The sequence below is a fragment of the Aspergillus clavatus genome, genomic scaffold, assembly GCF_000002715.2.
Source record: "Aspergillus clavatus NRRL 1 1099423829802 genomic scaffold, whole genome shotgun sequence".
Lineage (NCBI taxonomy): Eukaryota > Fungi > Ascomycota > Eurotiomycetes > Eurotiales > Aspergillaceae > Aspergillus > Aspergillus clavatus.
The window spans coordinates 2,434,100-2,453,069 of NW_001517097.1; the positions used below are offsets into that span (position 1 = coordinate 2,434,100).

The window sequence follows — 18,970 nt, forward strand, 5'->3', positions numbered from 1 at the left end:
GGTACCGTTATCCATCATTGATCGAGAGTGCAACCAACGACGTCGCAGGACTGACAGATCCAGAAGCAGAAGCAACAAGCATCTATGAGCGCAAACAATGACAGCTGTCATAATACCTTGCGTGTTTGAAATTCTGCACCCACAACTCTTTCCAAGTATGTCTGGGGGCATGGTTTGTGTATGTACTTTTGTACTGCATGCCAGAGGGCTACGCTGCTGTGCTATGTTGTACTGTGCTGTGCAGGCATCTGGTACATTACAGGTCAGGATAGTGGTAATGGTATGGAAAATAACTGGGAGTTTGGGAAACATAAAATTTGCAGTGGATGTACTGGTATTACCGTAAACTGGTGATACTGATTGGCATTGATACAGGTATTACGGAGTCGAAAGTACTCCGTAGGTAGAAATATTTTGATCCTGCGCTAAGATCTATTTGGGTGCATTAGTACTTGTATTTCAGTCCAGTACTCACTGTCTAGAGACTCGATTACTCTGTAGGTAGCCTACGGTTGATTTTTGTGTATGCTTACTAGCTTTCGATGCTCTCCCACTTTTTTGAGTACACAAACCATTTCCGCTGAAGTATCTAAGTTTTCTACTTCGTAGAATAGATACTCAGCCATCGAATCCCTCCCATTCCGTCAAAAATAAATACTGTCCGAGTTATTCATCCAACATCGGGGACGCCGTATCTGCATGATGCATTCATTAGCACCCGGGCCTTACTTCCAACCAACCAACCTTCCCCCTCTGACTATCTGCGCCCCGCGCAGCATCGCAAGCACCCCGAGATCGTTCCACGATTTCCGGATCTCGATTCTCGCCTGATCCAGATCAACCGCTTTTCAAGATCCTCGAAAAAAACAGTCTAGAAAGCGGCCGGCGCCTTAGTTTCATGCAAGCTACGGGATTTTTTCGCTGTAACCACTAATCAGTCATCAAGCTGCCTGCTGCCTGCTGCGTGCGTCGTGCTGACTGGGTTTCACTAGCCCATCGACTATCAGCAATTTGAGTTTCCCATCATCGATTCATGTCGCCTAACCCGGCGATCTGGTTCTAGACACCTGCAGGCTGCGGGTCAGGGACCCAGTAGCCACTAGCCAGTACATGCCTAATGAGGACTGCTGAGCAGATACTGGACAGGTAAGTAAGTATTTGGAATACGTATGTAGATGTACTCCCGTACGGGAAGAACGGAAACCTCCGCGCTGAGTTTATTTGGGTTTATCCGGACTGTCGATCAGGAGCCTGCGCAGGGCCGCAAGTGGCAGCATTAGTGAGCTTTCCATCTATCCATGATTTACTCCGTACATGACCCTATATATGCAATAATATGCGCGCCATGCATCCGCCGAACCGAACCGGACGGAGCAGTGAGATCCAAACCTTCTCCCCCTCGTGTTCATGCTGGATCTTCAAGGAGCAGTGCTAGTCAGTCATCTATGTACTATCTAGACTGCCGGGTGAGCTCGGTGCCCGAAGACACGCATGCAATCCATGCAGAGTTCAGATTGTGCCTTGCTTCTGCTGTTTCGATATGGACATATTTGAGGGAGGATAGATCCAGTGCAGAGGACAAAAGGACTCGCTTATCGGGGGATTGCGTAACATGGGCCAGGTTTCGTTTTCTTTGACCCATCTCAGCCTTCGGTGGGAGTGGTCAAGGGTGTGCTATGCTGTTGAGAGCAAATACCGCGCGACTTACATGGCTGTGGTCTCGATGAAGTGCGGAGGGGCTTCAAACGACAAGCAGTGGCAGGTCAATGGAGTGCCTGAACTACTTGGTGTGCAGTCGGTCACGAAATAATGAGAAAGTTGAACTCACTCGCAAGTATCACCAGTTCATCCAACTCCAACAAAAGCCTGTTCAGTTCCCCCAACTGGAAACTGGTCTGCATTAATATTACGGAATATTCTCTGCGGACGCAGGGCTCCGTCTTCTCCACTGGTGTATCTTTCTCCTGGTAATCTAACCCATCATCACCGTCATTCAGGGGACCCTTCGGACGATCGATCTCATAGTGGTCCCGGGGGCCATCCATGACTCGTGGCATCTGGTCTCCTCACTTACCCTTACGCAATGGGGGTACATAGAGGCCATATAGACTCGATAGCATACTTGCATACGGGCATGCCTCGAGTTCGGAGATCACCGCTGACCGCTCCAGTTCCCGAGCGACTGGGTCGGCTATCGGCTGCGAAGCAAGGGCCGATGGTTTGTGATACTTCGAGTCCCGACAGATGGGAACAAACGGAGGTGAGAGGTAGTTTTTACCCCTGCCTTCTGTATTCCGTACTTCGAACATATTATTGATAGGAAATATACGATACACGGCAGTACTCAGCACTGAGCACTGAGCACTGAGCGCCAGTCCTCTTTGTCAGTTCGTTTTCTCCAACCTACTGTATTTAGTCTGTGTCCCAGTTCTTCAATACTTACATACCGGCCGATCCTCGGCGGTGCTAGCTAGAATCGAAACGTTGGAAAATTGGGACTGGTGAAGTTGCGATACCAACGGGATTAGGGGCAGTCGATGGAAAAGGAATCCGTTGATGATTCGACGGTGGCTTCGAGATCTGATCTCAGCCTTGGTACACAGACCGAATTCCAAATCGCGTCAAAGTCAAAACGGTGCCTTGTATTTGATACAGACGCCAGTCCACATTTCATACTGCCCGCGTATTAAAGGTCGGGTATCTTCCTCAGACAGGTAGCCAGATAGTTGGTCAATGCAATCCCCTGCAGCGGGACGAAATGGAAGTAAACTCAAGCCCCAATGAGGAATTATTCAACGAAGCCAAGCACCGTCTGAACAGTATTGAGTATCGATGTATAATATTTCTGCAAAACAGTAAATGTTACACCAGCATTCCCCCCAGCTACTGAATAATGTCAATAAAACACACCCAAATAGAAATCAGCGGTGAGACCACCACCGCCCCCCACACCCCCCCCCAAAGTCCCAGCGGCCTGAAGTCGCACTTCGATAGTTCGATCATGGCGCAGATGCAACTGAGATGGATCATGGCTGAAAGATCCATGTCGAACTAGGGAGCACCGGAGCAGGCCTCAAACACCGATAGCCAATAATGCAAGATTCAAGATGTGATCTGATCTGATCTGATCTGATCCGATCCGATTCAGGCAAAGGCGCTAACTAGGCCGGATGGAGCTAGAGTCCAGGACAACCCGCTTTGGGCCATCGATCGGGAGCTCGAGGCCCAGATGAATGGAGAATCTCAACGATGACGGATTCGTAATCAACAAGGCTAGAAGAAATCAGAGGCTAGTCTTGACTATCTACAGGGTGGACCATCAAAGAATGCAGTCCCGTCACTGCCCAGTGCTATGTTCGGAATCTGATTCCCTAACATTCCTCGGAGATACTTAGTGCCCTTCATCCCAGATTAAGGTTGGAGGCTGCTCTAGTCCGTTCTAGTGGAATTTGAAATCTCAACTGTAGGCAATGATTGGTCAATTCTGTCGATATTCACGAATCATGTGCGCTATGCCTTTTATGGAAAACCAGACCTCATGTGACTTGTATGCTGTGATGACTGACGACTGATTATTGAGCCTCAAGTTGCAAGTACCTACCGGATCCCAAGAGTCCCAGAGTATGTATTTGACCAGCGCTTGCAACTGTCCAAATAGATAATTCCTTCACGAGCGAACCCCCCCCCCCTAACTCTCATTTCAGAAGGTTTCCCCCAGTGAGACAACTCCTCAGGGTTTTCTAATTTCTAACCACACTACGCGGTCGCAAAGTCTATACTCGGGGCCCATGCACAGATCCATTGAGCTAATGCTTAGTTCAATGAAACTATTCTGCTTTCCTCGCTCCTAACTCGGGCCTCAGAACAGTTCAATCTTAGCTCACTAAATCTCAGATTATTCACATTCAATCTAGGGGCAGGATCGGATTATGGGATATCGGCTCGCGGAATAACCGAATCTCGAATTCCTTATTGACAAGAATGTACTAGGCTCCTAGCAGTAATCCGTCATACGTAGTCTGCCAAGACCACAACCTGAACTTGATTTTCCCAAGACTATGATTTCAAGAAGCGAGAAGAAAAAAGTACCCCAAAAAAAAAAAAAGAGAAAAAGAGAAAAAGAGAAAAAGAAGAATGCCCCGTCTACGACTCTATCTTCAACATCTTTCCACGCTGTCAAAATAAGATGAAGAACCCCCCCCCCCAAGATCTCATCGCCGCCTCGATCATGCCACTCTGAGGCTAAGAAGCTTAATCGGGAGTCGGGACACGTGGGAATAAGGGAATTTCGCCTCCGCGCTCCGCCGGACCCGAAGCCCATGCCTCCCCCGATGGCTCATCGATAACATGATAATCTAAAGGTCTGGAAGCGATGGCTTCGCTTCCGTACTTTCGGTCGAGATCTCTCGGATCTCTCTCGTTCTATCGGTTTCTTCTGATTGTGGCGAGCTTCGTAGATATTGAGATGGTCTTGGCAGGGCCACGACTCGGCCGCATGTTAGTTACCGAATGGAGATATGCCCCAGTGCCGCGCCACTGGAATCGCATCACTACAGAATTCAGATAGATACTCGACACCCAGTATGAAATGATAATTATCTTTTCTCATTTTTCATCATGATGCTATTCTAGTCAGTATAGCCGTCCCCACATTCTTTCTAAGGAGTAGCGCAAATAATGGGAGGAGTGTATGGAAAAGCTGGGGTATATTGTTTTGAAGCAGGAGCAGAGCAAGGTAGAACAGGGAAAAAACAAAAAAACAAGTCTGGTCAACGGGTGGATGGTAATCAATCCCCAGTAGAATTGAAAAAAAAAGAAATGGAAAAGCCAAATAGTCTATCCTCATAATTCTCTCACAGCATGCGAGGGGTATTAAAATAAATGCGATGTGAACAAGATGGGCTTCCTGCAAAAGTTCGTGGCCACACGACCCAAGAAAGAGAGAGCATATGAAGGAAACTGCCGTATCCCGTATAATGATCAAGCACAGAGCAAATCAAAGATGCAAGAGCTTGCAATCGAACAGAAGATCAAGAGATTGGGTCACAAAAACGCCCGGCACTTCTAATCCCAATGCCTTTTCAACGCCACAAGGAGGAACAGAAAGAGTAGAAAGAAAAAAAGACAAATGAAAAGTAGAAGAATAGAAGAAAAGAAAAAAATGCTACATATAACTAACGAGCATTGGGAGATGCAGAATCAAGCGCGGCCTTGGGTTTCAAACTCGAACCCAAGGCTGCTGCCTTGCTAGCACCCATTTTGCGCGTCAATTTGGCATAGTGCAAACCACAGGCGTTGCACAATGTTCGAGCACCATCGGGGCCACGGCGCCATTCTGGAGTCTCGGCTCGGTTGCAGCTGTGGCAACGACCAGGAGGGGCAGCTTTCTGTAATGATCCATAGTTAGCGCAATGACAGATGTAACCAGTGGAGAAATGACGCCCTCGGTTTGCATGGAAACACTCAGGACCCGCTTGGAAGGAACTGAGGGCGCGGCAAAGAATAAAGCGAAAGGGAAAAAACAATAGGGAAACAAGGAAAAGGGATGGAACGTACCCCTCGTCGCTTTTTCGTATCGGGACCAGCAAATCCACCATTGCCCTTGTACTCTTCTTGGTACATTGCCATGTGGTCGCCATCATGTACTCCACCGGCGCCAAAGGCTTTTCTCTGGGCCATCTGCTCCGCCATGGCATGCTCCTGGTTCAGAACGGCGGTCCGGATCCGCATTAACGCATCTTGATTCCGGCGCTGCAAATTGATCATGTCCTCGATTTCATGAAGAGAGGGCAAAGACCCTAACATGGGCCCGGAGCGCTGGGTTTGGTGAGCCCTTGCTGCATAATGCCGCGAAAAGTCCAGCGTGCGAGTGCTCAGTTCGGCAATCTAAAGGAGATTTGATTAGCAGCCAGGTAAAAATGATGCCTAATATCACAATCCAATACGTACCTCGTTTAGTGAAGATTCCACTTCGTAGATTTCCAGGTGACGCTTAGCAGAATCGCTTTGGGGCGGTACTGGAACAGCTGGACGCCCCGCTAAGCCGTTTTTCAATTCTTCCACGCGCACTGGTTCTGGCGGGCCAGGTTTCCACGACGTACCCGAGTAAGGTCGCGTATCGTGATGCCCCGCGGAGGGATATGCAGGAGCACTCGATGGTGGTTGTGAATGAAAAGCATATGGCTGTGAATAAGAAGCGTAGCCATTCGGCGAGGCTACACTACCTGCCGATGCAGGCGCGCTATATTCGTACCCGGAACCCGCCTGTGAACCAGTGATTGATGTCAACCCAGTTTTGGCACTGTGTGTAGGGGATTTGCCCGAATTGAGCGACTGCAGCGACGGATTCCTGGAATCCTGGGTATTTATCGATGCCAGGCTTGATCGCGATGCATCCGCTTGGAGCTGAGATTGATGAGGAAAAGGTGGATCGCGTAGGTACTGCCCCGTCGGTGTTCCATTTAAGAAGGGGTTCGGCGGACCTGACGGGCCATCCCCAGCGGGCCGACTGACAAGAGCATGCGGTGGAGGTGCGTGATGAGTTTGTGGTGGAGGAGCTGAAGTAGGCGGAGCAGGGTATGGTAGGGAGTTATCGTTGCGTAGGGCCTCATGGATTGAAGGGAGTGACTGTCGCTGCGGCTGTAACTGTTTCTCTTTTTCCTCCTCAAGTGCGCGCCTGGAATCCGGAGACGAAATATACCCTGGCTGAGCAAGTGCGCTGGCTGCGGAGGGCTGGTAGGAATAGGGAGACGATTGATTAGGATACATGGTGGTTGGGCTGACAAGTGGTGTCGGTGACGAGACAGCTGAACTTCTGGAGGAATAACCGGGGCCGTCTTTGCCTAGGAAGTTTATTGCTGGCAGATGTTCCCTGGATTCATCAAATCACTCGTTAGCAAAATATACTCTCTCTTACAGGCAATGAGAAATTGCGAGGTAGGCCCTTCGAAAGCGCATCTCCAATAGCATAGATGACAAACCTTTGCCGATGTGTTGTTTCTAAGGACCCCATCATGCCAGAATAAAACTTTTGTGTTCCAACCTCATTCACTAGAGACTCGTCGTGGACTTGGTAGCGGCGAGAAAAACTCGACTGATCGGTGTCGCGATTGTAGATGAAAAGTAATCGTTTATCGGCGTCCCATGCGTTGTAGGTGAAGCGCAAAAGAGGGATATGGGTTAGGACCGTGTTCTTCAAGCCACGTTCCCAGAATTTCGATGTTACCACCACAAAAATGCTTTCGCGTATTTCGAGATGAAGAGAAGCAATGTCTATGCCTCAAGTCAAAGTATCAGAGAGAAACCACCGTTCTTTTCTACCAGCGCCGTCGGGGATGGTGGCGGTTGTTGTGGAGAGGATGAACCGAAGAGATCTTGAATCGGCTGGTCGTAAGGTATTCCTAAGAAGGAAAGTCTGGGCTTCAATCACTCGATTCACAGCAAGGGCTTTTGGAACCGAACTCCGGTGCTGGAAGAGTGGGGTGGCGTTGGTAGAGAGATCGAGCAACCCACGGGTGATGCGATGCAGTTAGAGTGACCGCGACTGTCAAATTGAGTTGGTTCCTCTGGCGATTACGTTTGATGGTTCAAGAAACTGGGAACCATTCGAAGCCCGACGATGAACAGACCAGACAAGATCGAATCGAGGAGCACTGTCTCTCTTGGAAGCCAAGTATCGATTGGGGAAATTAAAATAAAATAGAACAAATAAACTTCTATCTGTCAGAAGTTTTGTGCGTTGGCCTTCGTTCGATCTCGACAATGGGAGTTAGTTGCGGGCGGGAGGTGCGGGCGGCGCTGTGAATGCAACGGATACTGATTATGAATGCGTCGCGTGGAATAAAGAACGTTGGTTTCCTTTCCCTCTCAGTGTGAGGATTGAGATGTGCGTCCCTATAGAAGGACAATAAAACGGGGACGTGGTGTAGAAGGAGAAGCGCAATGTGGGAGAGAAGGGATCCCAGCGAGTATAGAGTATAGATGTGGACTGGAGGATAAGAGGGAATAAGGTAAAAAGTGAGCTTGAAGGAGAACGAGTAAATCAAGGCTTCTTCTCTAGAGCGACGAGACTATTGGGCTTGAATCCATCCAGGAACTCAAGAAGCAAAGAGTAAGGAAGAGGAGGAGGAGGGGAGGTCGGCAAGAAGAAAGTGATGAAGAGGGAAGAAGCTAGAATATGATAAGAAAGAAGAAAACAACGCCAGAGGAGGGAGATTAACTATGACTATAATTATAAATTCTAGAATAATGGCACCCCGTTGAAAAATAATAAATACAAGAGTAATTATAATTATGATTTGCGATTTTTATAATTATAATTGTTATTTCTATGGCAAAAATCCTATAGTAGTTTATCTTTTTACCACTACTATGGGGTACTAAGTACTACTACTACAACTACTAACGACAACGACTAACACACTACTACCAAGTCCTACTCCAGAGTCAAGACAATTTACAAGACCGCCACAAGCAGGCCCGCACACACGAGATATGGGAGGATCCATCCAAACGGAAGCTACTGAAAACTAGGTACGTCAATTCGTCAAAGCACCCCCTCAGAACACACAGACTAGATACTTGGACATTCAAAGACTTTCAACCCGTTCGAAGATGCAAAGAGGCAGCAGAGTGAACTCAGAAGCCAGAAACCTCAAGAGTCGAGATGGAACACCACCCATCTGCAAGATCGTCGAATCATTTGGGGAACTGTTACCTGGTCAGATTTACGGCGAATTACAGAAGCTTTACAGGCTGCGAACTGCGGATCTTGGACCAAATAATGTGGAGTGAGTTGTTGGGATCATATTTGGCGATGTGCGGATATCTGGGTGGGGAATGATGACAAGGGGCTGTCTTGAGTCCTGTCCCTTTAGGTCCTAGTCGAGTTCACTGAACATCCAATTTTATTTTCTTCGCGGATTTTATTTTTGTTTGGATTCATTTTATTTTATTTATTTACTTATTTTCTTTTTTGCCCCCATCATTATACTTCACCTTAAAATTACCTAGCTTAAAATTATCATTATGTAAGCTGTATCATGTTTTTTCCATCTATACTACAAACTCGAATTAAAAATGGGAAGGAAAAAAAAAAAAAGAGAGGAAAAGAAATAGAAAGGAAAGAAAAAACAATTAGAACAAAATAGAGCAAAATAGAAAACCCCATCACTGTGTTGTACAAATGTAATCCTATCTCATAGATATGCATGCCAGAGACAGCCCAGCATCGAGTTTGTTTCCGAAAAATACACAGCAGTACACAATAATACAGAGATTTGATCCACTCAATACCAGATGGGTAAATGTCAAATGATCAACTCAGATCTTACCTTTTCGATCATTGACACGATCATTTCCAGCCATCTGCTGTCTGGACCATGATGTTGGTAATATCATACCGAATCCCGTAAAAGTCAGGGGTGAAATACATATTTGTATTTTGACATTTTCCAGAGCACTACTCCGTACTGCGTTACAGGGGCAATTAAAAAGAAAAAGAATAGGTAATAAATAAGATTGGACATTATCTAGATCCGATTTCTCAGCAAGAATACTAAGTTGATTAGTTGGTACATAGCCCTGCTCCATAGTATCAAATGCGCTGGATCGGACACTATCTATCTACTAGGTATGTATTTGGGAAGCAATCGACAGAAGAATGCCTATTGCTGGAAACAAAGAGGGAGAGGCGAAAAAGTTGAGGGTTTGGAGCGAAGATAGAGAGAGAGAGAGAGAGAAAGGCCTCCGTCATTGTACAGACTGACATTGAACCGCGATCTTAGACGATGACTCGACGATCATTTATATACAGGGCAATGCAGATGAAGACTTCGATCATGCCAGACCACTAGGGTACTAGCTAGGTTATATAGATGTAACATGTTTGAAGGTATCCATAGAGGAAACGTATATCACTGACCAATCCTTTCAACATCAGATCATAACCATCAGATGTATAAAGTAGCCACCATGCAACGATGGAAAGGAAATGAGAGCTTTCTACGGAGTACTCCGTGGGATTTAGTTGTTCTGTCATCGCCCTGGGTACCACTCTGCTAAGATTCTGCAGTTCTCCCTCTGCCTCATTTCCTTCTGCGAACCATCGCGGACCGGAAATGAAGGCCGCCAACAAAAGCACGCCCATTATCTATCACTCTATCTGGATCGCCAGATCGAGATCGTATCTGGCCCGGGTTCCTTTTTCGCTGTTCAATGTCTCTTCCTCGATTTCCCATTCCTCAGTGCCTCAAAGTCTTCAAGAAAGGCTTGTAATTCGTCCTATTTATTGTACAGGTCCGTGTGGAGTATCTGGATCAGGGCTGACTAATTAAGTTTTTTACTACCTGAGACCTTCAGTTCCCTATGTACTGAGTACCTACGGACTACGGAGTGGCTACTGCCAGATGAAAGACCTCGTAGAGATAACTGGACAACACGACCCATCAGATACAGACGTCCAATCGGATCTATGGCTGACGGCGATATCTGAGCTCTCACTGAATGCAGGGTACGAAGGGGGACGGGAAGATCGAGAATTTAAAAATGGACCATCTGACCCTGTACAACTGTCTCCTCGGTACGCTATCTATCTACTAACCACTCAAGTACGAGGTCAAAGAGAGTCACTACTGTAGTCCGTACTGTGTACATTCTTACACAGCCTTCTGCAACGTTGCTGAACCTGAGCCAGATCTGGTAACGATCGCAGTGGAGAAATTGAATCGCACATCAGCAAGACACACATGCGCTTACGCCCATCCGTATGCAACTAGCCCAAAGGCTGCACCATTGAAATCGCGGCTGGCAGAGATCTGACCGCTCGTTCGCTGGCGTCGCACAAGCACCTAGGTAAACACACCACTGCAGGCATGGCCAGATCCCCTCCTGCACGAAGCCACAAAGCCATGTTTCTAGCCAGTCTTGAGTCTTGACTCCCGGGGAGTCTCGAGTTCCAATCGTACCTTGTGTTATGTATCATCAGGAGAGGTACCTACAAGGTAGGGAGGAGAATAATAGGTAGAGGAGCTATGAACATCACGAAAGTTTTCTATTCTGCGTTCTTTTCACTTTTCTTTCTTTTCCTTACTTCTGTCTTCCTCTCTTTTTTTTTTTTTTTCTTCCCCTTGGCAAAAGGGAACGAGAGCAATGTATCTCTCTTTCAGGACGGTTTTCGTGTATGCTGGACAGTGGACACAGGTTGACTGGACCCTCCCCCCCCTTGTGGCTGGCCGGTTCAGGTTGACACTCGTTCCATGGTACACAACAACGCTCCCCCCGCTTTCCCTTGCTTGAGATCTCGGGCGTAGCCGCTCACCAGTGACACAATAATCGTAATCTTTCAAGGCTGACACCTGGGTGCTCTTCTTCCACACCTTTAGCACAGTGGCACTAGCAGTCTAGCTCTTCTTCATGGTCATAGATGGCCACTCAAACAGAAATCTCGCTAACAGATCTGATGACGTCGATATAAGGGACCGGTTCTCCCTAAGAAAACGTTTGGCGGCTTCCAGGTGGGGCTCCAAATTTGTGAGCGGATTCCCTCATGATCATGAGTTATACTCTCACATAATTGTACGGAGGAATCGAGAGACGGGAGATTATAATCGAAGGCTCTCGATAAAACAATCTATCTCGGGAGTGAGACGTCGTGCCCAATAGTTACTTCAAAACAGAGGGAGTTAATGACCACACGTGTTCCTATCGAGAATACTACGTTTCGTGCTATCTACCTATATTAATCAACGGAGTATACCTATGGGCCGTTAGCAACAGTCAGCACCAGACAAATCCCGCAAATATATTGCTCTGGTATCGCACGACTGCCTTTCAACATGCTAGATACATGGATGTACAAGCTGGAACAAACCAAGTATCCTTGACACCTTCGCCTACAACTCCCATAGTTATTATTGCAGCGACCGGCTGTTCCATAACACGCGCACTGCGGCACCAGCCTCCAACTTTTTTATTATCCTTATTTACTTTGCAGTGAAAAAAGAAGAAGGACCAGGGACATTAATTCCGGTGGATTTTGCCTGTGATAGTTACACGCATTGTTTCTGATCCAACTCCCGCCGTCCGACTGAAAACTGGCCCATCCGATTGGCCGTGTCAACTCCGATGGGTGCATAATCAATCCTGGGACGAGATTCGAATCTGGGTCGATGTCATCGCACATAGGGTGTGCGGTAAATTGACGTAACGCATCAACGCCCTATTAGGTCATTTTCTCTCCGATTTGGCCTTGACCTGCACTTCGAGGTTCGAACGGCGATGTTTAAAACAAAATGGGGAAATCAAATCGCGTGTTTGAGTCTATCGACATCCACAACCTCCAGGGCCACAAAAGGTAAAATTCGAGTTTTAAAACTGTTTATTATCTTATTTATCTGCCATGTCCTAGAGAGATACCCAAGGTAGGTCGGTACTCGGTAGGTATATCCCTGGTATATTAAGTAGAGTCTCTTCTCCCATACTCGCTGTTCTATTCCGTCCCTCATAAGGGCACAACGGTGTTCTACCGGACTTAGGTTCGGCTGGGGTGTTGCCCTTTCCAGCCATATGCACAGATCCCGGTATGCATGCAGCCTGGACGTTCCTCGTACGGAGGATTAATGGAATACGTTTAGTCTTGACTCTGTCCTCTCATGGTTCAAATGTACTCCGGACTCCGTCTGTATCTCAGTTAATCCATACAACCCAAGACAACAAGACCAGCCATAATAATAATAGCCTGTCTTGTCCATCCTTCCAAATCATAGATAAGTACTTCGGACATATCGAGATCGAACAGAGAAAACTCGCGCTGGGAAAACTCGGCAGATTCCGTGGGATTCTCCAAGCCAGACGCCACCACCAGAATCAGGAAACCGTGAGGCCCGCGACCAGAGAGTTTGAGGCCTCGAGCCGGTAGGAAAACGGCGTCGGTTACATTGATGTCGCAGATGACAGGCCACCTCCGGTCCACCTTGGAAGAATGAGAGCACGGGAAGCCAGGGAAAAAAAGAAAAAGAAAAAGAACAAGAACAAGAACAAGAAACCGAAAACTGATTGTGTTCCACCATCCATCCAACCATCTCGTCAACAGCTGGGATTTAGGTTCCGCATCCTACTGGTTCTTCAATTATAATAATATTTGGTTTCGTACTACGTACAGCGTTCCATCTGATCTCCGTACGCAATAACATACGGGGTTATTATTGTATCTCCCGTGGCCAGTCGGTAAGTAGAACTTAGTTAACCTAAGTACGGATACCCCCTCAAGTTTATCGTGCCATGCATGTTTCGATCAGGGCGAGGATTACTCCGTAGATCGTTGTTTGTTAACAAGCCGTGTATTATTGCCCTAGGTAGTGGTGTACTTCCAGAGTAGTAACAACTGTTCTAAAGTAAGACAAGTAGCAATCCTTCATGGAATCTGAACTTCGTGAAACGGTAAAATAGCTGTTCCTATGGATAAGATTTTGAGTTTTTGACTTCGACCTTGCGATCGTTGACACTTTGACACATGATCCGAGTCTAACAGATACAGATCATACAGTACTACCTACACTCCTGCGCTGGGGCCATGCTCCTTCCACAGGCCACACAAGACATGAACTTAATCTTTGTTTTCTGCCGGGCTATTTCCTTGTCATCCCTTGTTCCCTTGTCTCTCTCCTGAGTCTCTTCTCTTCTTCAAATATTGATAAATTATCAATCTATCTACAGATTGACTACTGAGAAATAATAGATATTACACTGGGCTCAGGTAGGTAGTGTCTGAAGCCGGTACCTTGGTTATTTTTGTACTGTATTGATAACTCGGTATGGAAAATGGAGTATCTCCATACACCCACATCCTCGGCTCCGAAGCCTCCTACAACCTACCTAGGGAGATAGTGAATAGTCACTCTGATAGAACTACATATCCAGGTCTAGTTGGGCGACTATTCGGCACTATTTGGCTTCCGATGGCGCTAGGTATCAGCTTCTTACCTGGCATGGCAAACAGGCAATTATGTTAGTAGCAATTGTTCATGATAGCTGCTGCGTGTCTGCCATTGCTCCAGGCAGGATTATGGTTATCTATCTCATACAAAGGATATTGATTGATAGCCTGTCCTCCTCGGTACCACGGAGTTGATAGTAATGATGGCACACGAACTGACTTACGAGTTACAATGACTCTTGGCCAATGCGTTCGAGAAGGGGGAGCGTGCCGAGAAGAGAGAATAAAGCGATCGAAAGCCAAGCCGAGATCAGTTAACCTGATTTGTTAATGCTACTCATCCAAGGAGGAGGGTGAGACAAACTGGAAGGTGGAAACCAACTAGTGAGAACTTCTGGGCTCCGAGCGGGAGTTCACACTTCGTAGTGCAACTTCCCACATCACTCCTCGAACTGCGCGTTTGATAAAATGTAGATATTGGCCTAGACATACCTGGATCCATGCTGACGCGGATGGCGGTTTGATGTTAAAACACCACGAGTAAAACGTTCTCGCAGGGAGGAATATCTCTCTCAAATCCTTACACCTAAGTGCTGTTCCTGGTACCCTCCGAAACACTCAACGCTTTCCCTCCTCAGGCCAACTCTCCGAGCGTACAACTACTCTGTGAGTAGTCCACTTCAGTTTCAAGTTCTGGTCTCAGCTTAACAAAACTTGCAGTGGAGTGTGCTGTGCATGCTCAAAAATTCAATGTTGGTGCAATATTCCAAAGACTCCTAGAAAAAGACACATTCTCGAAGTCCGAACACTCAGTGGATCGGGACCAAGATCGAAAGTTCCCAAGCACAGGCCAGCAGGAAGACCAATTAAACAAGTCAGCAAAGTGACGGACATCTGGGGCCCTGGCACAGGCAACTTACATGCGGCACAGTGAGACAAAACTGACATTCTTGTCGCCCTTACAGCCAATCCCATACCCTTACCGAGCACACCAAGCTACATCCAGATATGTTCGATCGATCGAGGACTGGAGTGATCACGGCAAAATACCGGCGTACACGGACATAGCGACGATCAACAATTCCTGAGCTGAGGAAATGTTGCTGTTCAATCACGGCCCTTAGGGGGTAGAATGATTCGTGTTACCGGGTGTCAGGAAAGGTAGAACAAGAGTGCAGACGCGAGAAAAACCTGGCGCCTGGTTGCAGCCAGATCGAGTTATCGTGACTTGTGTGTATCAATCTAACATCGAGGATTCTCAGATCTCGATTTCTGCGACTGAAACTTGAGGTGTCCTCTGATGTCAGCATAACTCTGGAGAACTGATTGACAAATCCAAGGATGGCAGGGCAAGTGTTCATGCCTTCTGATATGCATTACTCCGCAGAGTACATACATAATTGTCCTTTCGAAGAGCGACAGAAGGCAAAAAAAAAAAAAAAACGGAAAACGTCGATTACTACTGAAGTGGATTACTTACCCAACATGACTCACTGTGGTCTCCTCGTAAGCCCAAGACAACACTTGCAGGAATGAGACAGCTCACAGAAGGGATGTCACTATTCTATTGCCATTCATAGGGACTCAAAGATGCAGACACATCTGGAGACATCAGTACCATCCGCGTCGATCGATTGTCGCCTTACGATCAGTTGTCTCCCATTCCCTACAACGGACATAATGTCATTGTGATAGTCTCATACATGCAACTAGCCGTTTGTGTCACCATTCGCGATGCTCCAGAAGCGGGGGACTCAATTCGGGAATCCTCGAACTCTAAGCCGAAATGGCGGATTCAGTACTTTGTTCTTCCTATCCCGTGAGTGCTTGAATTCTATCATAACCTCGTAGGGCAACTAAACTGAGGAAGGCTCGGAGACATAACAATCTTCATACTGGGCAGTGGTGAAAGAGTTCTTTCAATACTGGATTTGCTATGAGAATTGATACGCCTTACTGTCTATCATCGTGCCTATCTGAATCTATACTATTGTTCTTTGCCAGGGTGGAATAACGACATCGCCAATGTCACCACCACACAACTTTTTCAGCTTCTGTTCTTTCTGCTCCACTTCCTCGCGAGAAGCACGGCGGATCAAAAGATCTTGACTGCTGAAGATATGGGCCCTGATTGCCAGCTCACATGAGCAGCCTAAGCATCAATAACGGCCAGTCATGTGAACCCAAAACTAGGCTCACCAAGCAAGTCCGCATTTTTCCTCCGGAATAGGAACATTGGCAGCGTGCCAGCGATTCAGTTGAGCCTTCTTTGTTAAGCGCCCCTGGTATCCGATGCCGATGCCAACATTTTGCGTCTGCGATGGATCACGAAGCTGGAGGGTTGTGGAACGCGAGCGGAGAAGATCGACAGTGCCAGATATTATGATGGGCCAAAGACCGTTACGACTGTTTGGGATAAATGTTCCTCGAACTATTGGCCGCATTCTGTTCTAGATCGAAAAGCAATTATAATAGACATTGGAGTGAAGCAAGCTCCCATCCTCCGTCCTTTCCTATTGACTACTGACTACGGAGAAGAGAGCCTACGAAACAGCTCGGCGTATCTAAGTACTTACCTAGTCATTACTCATTCTACCATTTCCTCGAGCCTAGCCGCCTAGTGCCCTAGACAGGTGGCTAGGTGCTATGGCTGTGGAACCATCAGCCTTCTGGCTCAGCTACTTTGGGAAATGATCGGATCGTTGAACTGTTGAAGTTCTTCGAGGAAGGAAAGGAACGGCGACACTTTGCTCTATTCGGAAAGTCTAAATGCGATCGCAAATTTCCAGCACATTAGATATTCATTCAACCCTACCGAGACCGCTAGCTAAAGTGACTTGGTCGCTTTCTGCTTTGCCTACACTTTACAGGGGTATGTGGTGGAGTCATTTTCTTTCCGCAGAGAACGAGATCAAGATTTCCACCTCCGTTGTCCTTTTTTTCTTCGCCCTCTGTGACATGAGCTGATCGTCACCCGAATTTGGATATTGCTGATTCGCTTGAGGAAGTTGACCACTTGCTAAATAGAGACAAGGCACTTGACTTGATAGTTTGATGGGGATAAAATCATAAACGATGGAACCCATGATAATGACTGCGGAGCTCAGGAGTTTTCTGACACATTTACCCACCGCATTTTCAAGGCATGGCAATAAATACAATGACTCCTGCAATGCTTTGTTACTTGTAGTTTGTACCCTGCTACAATACATGGAAGCCACTCGTCAAAGTTCATGTGACTTGCTTCTACGCCATAAGTACAGTACATATACATATGATCCGTGAGCCATCGACGCTACAAATCCAGGACGACTCCTGTACAATAGAACAACGAATACATTTTGGTTGCATTTTATTGGCTGATAAGGCCCCAACCTAAAGTAAAATCACAAAAACAGCAGCAGTGAACGGGTGGAAGCAGAGAAGCGAGCAAAGAAAAAAAAATAATCGTTTAACCAAGCCACAGGTGGAACTGTCCCGGAAAACTCTCCGATATCTTGTCCCAAAGGAGCAAGATGACAGCTGGGGTTTCGTCACTGAAGAGTGAAGAGTGAAGAGTCGAAGACAAGATTGACCCGACGCCTCGTCGCTGGACTAGATTTGGGTCATCTGCAGCTCGACCGATCGGGCATCGCGTCGAGGTGCCAGTGGCACCGGTGGCGCCATTTTCGAACTCTGACCGGCCAGTGGTCTTGGAAGGCAATCAACGAGCTTTAGGTAACCGTTTCCTGCCACTCGATTCTCATTCTTTTTTTCCCAGGGAGGGTCATTTGCGGATTTCATTGACCAATACTGAGTCTGAATACACGCCAGTGCAATAGCGCGCTGTTTATCGATGGCTTATGCAGTAGGTTCTGTACGATTTGGGTTCACAAGGTACATGCATTCGTCTATCTCGATCATCATTGAGACCTGCCTTAGTCCGAGTGCATTGACCCCCGCCCCGCCACCCCCGCCCCACCCCATCCCCACTGCGCCCTAACCCTGATCGACTATTTTGTCCTCGAAAGTCGAATCTCATGACAATCTGACAACCCTCTCTTGAAGTTGATTCGCCTTTTTTTTTTGTTTTTGGCTCCCTTGTTCCTTCTGTCGGTCGGTCGGGATTATCAACGGCAAAAGGCCCAAGAGAGAAGATGGGATAACTATCCATGTACGGAGTACTATATACCATTAACCATTGTACCATCATTCCTGCTTGTTTATTTCAAAGAAACTTATTATTTTTTTTTAAACTTTTGTTGGTACCAGAATTACCAACCTCCTGTCATTCACGTGAGTGGTCAGTGGACCATGTATTTGACTCTCCCGTCTTTGGCGTACCAAGATTCTCACTAGGGGCACCCGCCAGAAACGGGCGAGTCTGAGTCAGCAAGGCATTCAACATCCTCAGTGGGAATTCTTTGTCAGCGAGAATCTCTCTACCAAAGAGGCTGCTTTTTGGGTCTAATTCTGAGGTAGTCAATCCGTCCAAAGCTGAAGAGGTTCCATCGTGATACAGAATAACGCCCAGGGAAATCGAGCCGATAAGCGGGTGGTTCTCCGATTGCCCTGAAGCGGTCCCAAATTCCCAGACGTTCGTCTGGTTAATACCTCCGAGACAATTAATCAATCTCACTTTGCTTGATCTCTAGTTAATCGAAATATTCTCCGTTCTTGTCTCAGTCGCCCGGTATCTCTTCCCGAGTCTGTGTCACCGACTCACCACATCAACGAATCCCCCCCCCCTTCTTGGCCTCCCTCCCCTCCAGCCCCTTTTTCTCAGCACAATGCATGCCAGGCGCGAAGCACGTCTCATTGCACAGGGATTCTCCCGCCCCGCGCCTGTGACGCCGAGGTCTACAGAGTTTACATCAACATTGCGTCCAGAAGGACAGAGCAGTACGGAGTACAGAAACAGGCACCATCCTGTTGAACACAACTCATAGATTAACACCGCTCTGCTCTGGTGCTTTTAGTTCGCCGTTTTAGTACTCCGTAGTCCGCAGCCCATCCATCCTGGACTGGGCCGTTGAACCTTGTCCCCACATCATCCAT

At 47.2% G+C, this 18,970-nt stretch overlaps 2 protein-coding genes across 2 annotated transcripts, besides 7 other annotated features; one reads left to right on the top strand and one right to left on the bottom strand.

Annotated features, from left to right (window-relative positions):
* The first annotated feature begins 214 nt into the window (after window positions 1-214).
* Window positions 215-242: a microsatellite.
* A 2,864-nt stretch (window positions 243-3,106) lies between these two features.
* Window positions 3,107-3,144: a microsatellite.
* Window positions 3,111-3,139: a microsatellite.
* A 956-nt stretch (window positions 3,145-4,100) lies between the features above and the next one.
* Window positions 4,101-4,130: a microsatellite.
* Window positions 4,131-5,174: 1,044 nt separating this feature from the next.
* Window positions 5,175-7,012, bottom strand: nsdD (GATA-type sexual development transcription factor NsdD; the record flags this gene model as incomplete). Its single annotated transcript, XM_001271357.1, has 4 exons — window positions 5,175-5,387; window positions 5,557-5,886; window positions 5,950-6,871; window positions 6,981-7,012. The coding sequence occupies 4 exons, from the start codon at window positions 7,010-7,012 to the stop codon at window positions 5,175-5,177; spliced, it is 1,497 nt and encodes a 498-aa protein (XP_001271358.1).
* A 2,705-nt stretch (window positions 7,013-9,717) lies between these two features.
* Window positions 9,718-9,743: a microsatellite.
* Window positions 9,744-13,003: 3,260 nt separating this feature from the next.
* Window positions 13,004-13,041: a microsatellite.
* A 2,377-nt stretch (window positions 13,042-15,418) lies between these two features.
* On the top strand, window positions 15,419-15,756 carry ACLA_041510 (uncharacterized protein; the record flags this gene model as incomplete). The annotated part of the gene is made up of 2 exons (XM_001271358.1): window positions 15,419-15,439; window positions 15,514-15,756. 2 exons carry the CDS (start codon window positions 15,419-15,421, stop codon window positions 15,754-15,756), a joined length of 264 nt encoding a protein of 87 aa, XP_001271359.1.
* A 2,113-nt stretch (window positions 15,757-17,869) lies between these two features.
* Window positions 17,870-17,918: a microsatellite.
* The last annotated feature ends 1,052 nt before the right edge of the window (window positions 17,919-18,970 follow it).